This window comes from Barbus barbus (assembly GCF_936440315.1).
Source record: "Barbus barbus genome assembly, chromosome: 41".
Taxonomy (NCBI): domain Eukaryota; kingdom Metazoa; phylum Chordata; class Actinopteri; order Cypriniformes; family Cyprinidae; genus Barbus; species Barbus barbus.
The window spans coordinates 5,617,481-5,619,440 of NC_136719.1; the positions used below are offsets into that span (position 1 = coordinate 5,617,481).

At 39.1% G+C, this 1,960-nt stretch overlaps 1 protein-coding gene across 1 annotated transcript; it reads left to right on the forward strand.

Moving 5' to 3' along the window:
* Nucleotides 1–615: 615 nt before the first annotated feature.
* LOC306861069 (putative methyltransferase YdaC) lies at nt 616–1,573 on the forward strand (the record flags this gene model as incomplete). The annotated part of the gene is made up of 2 exons (XM_079403141.1): nt 616–1,051; nt 1,377–1,573. The coding sequence occupies 2 exons, from the start codon at nt 616–618 to the stop codon at nt 1,571–1,573; spliced, it is 633 nt and encodes a 210-aa protein (XP_079259267.1).
* Between the last annotated feature and the right edge of the window lie 387 nt (nt 1,574–1,960).

Genomic DNA, 1,960 nt, shown 5'->3' on the forward strand with positions numbered 1-1,960 from the left:
GAGACAAAGGCAATGTGTGTGAATAGAGTATTAGCAGTGTAAGCTAGATTAGCGGCAGGCACGCTGCCTATGCTAACGGGCTATAAGCTAATAGCAAACACGAGAAATCAAAATAAAACTAGTGATAACAAGGCGCTCCGATTGTTTTTGTTTTAGAATGCTATTGTGGATATATTCACACGTTATAAAAACGAAAAAGAGTGTATAAAATAGTTTTAAGATAAAAAAAATAGACGATAAAGAATCAACTTGACAGAGCTCAAACTCAAAACACGTAGTCACAAATCAGCGCATGCGCATTTCGATTGTATAATGCAAATTATACTGGGATGTTTGCCTAAATTGTTGGATGTAGCACAGCCCTAAAATTTTCCACCAGCGGCCACTGGTACTTAACACCCACTACCACCAGAAGAACTGGTCCTGCTGCTATTTGATACTTTCTCCCACACTCCCCTCCCTCAGGCTCCCTGAACCCACAACCCCCTTCTCATAACCTTCTGAGAGGGAGTAGCTCTCTGAGCACACACTCTGAGTTCCTAACTATTGAGGGCCCATCTACAATATATATACACATATACAGTATAGTTTTATTCTTTTGTTTTCAGAATAGAAATGCTGCCTACCAAAGTGGGGAAACAGCTGGGTCACCCCACATATTCTGTAACTGGATGGCTGGTGACCAAGTTCTTTAAATGGCACAATCTGATTTTGGAGGAGAATGCAGTGAGATTGTGCAACATACAACCCAATGACAAGGTGCTGGAGCTCGGTCACGGGCCGGGCTTCGGTCTGCAAGCGGCGGTGCAGCTCCTCACGGGTCCGGAGGGAAAACTGCTCGGGGTGGATTACTCTCAATACATGCATGAGATGGCCAGTAAGCGCATGAAGGAGCAGATCTCAAGAGGAAAGGCTCTGCTGTATTACAGTGATTTGGTGGCCATGCCGATAGAGGAAAACACGGTTGACAAGGTGTTTCACTGCAACTGTTATTACTTCTGGCCGGATCTGAAAGCAGGATCGAGAGCGATTCACAGAGTGATGAAACCAGGTGAGATCTCGAGAACTTGAGTGATTCAATCAAATGTCCAAATCAACATCTATGCTTTTGTATTTAAGATGGTAAACTTCATAAAAGAAACCGATGGAACTGGAACTGGTTTATTGAAAAGGTTTATTTATTTATTGTTTATTTTTTGTACAGTATTTAGAATGCCTCTCATTATCTAGAGATGCATGAACTCCATAAGTTCAAAACTACAGTACATGATATCATCCAAAATGAATTGAGAATGAAAATTTTGTGTCAGATTGATGGACCCAACTGCATGTCTTTTTGTTATAATTGTGGAATGTATCATTTTCTATCCCTGCAGGTGGTATTATGGTTACAACTCTCAGACGAGACAGTGTTATTAAAGCTGCTCATATGAAAGTGCTCACTGGAGACAAATGGCGTCCTGAGGTCTACATGGAAGCACTGCAGTCCTCTGGATTCACAGATGTCCGAATGGAGAATAAAAGAGAGAAACTCATCACATTTCAAGCTATTTTTGCCACTGCTGTTAAGTAAAATTGCTATATAATGTACTGATGTGTAATAATACTAAATAATAAAATTCATCTAACAGGAGTAAATATTGCCAGTGATTGACATTGTATATAATATATCTGTTTTAGAAAACATTTCACTTCTCACATTTAATACAAATTAACAAAAGTTCAATAAAATAATCATGATGCACATTTCAAATTATTACCCTGTCCATTAAATCCTAAACTTAAATGATTTAAAGGTGTTTTTTCCAGTGCAATGAAGCAAGATCTGACATTTTTGTGTGTATTTCCTCAGGGTGGGCTTGTTTTTGGACAGGGGCGTATTTTTTTTTATTATTATTATTATTTTTTTTTGGGGGGGGGGGGGGGGGGTGTAATAACCAAAAAAAAAAAAAAAAGGTAC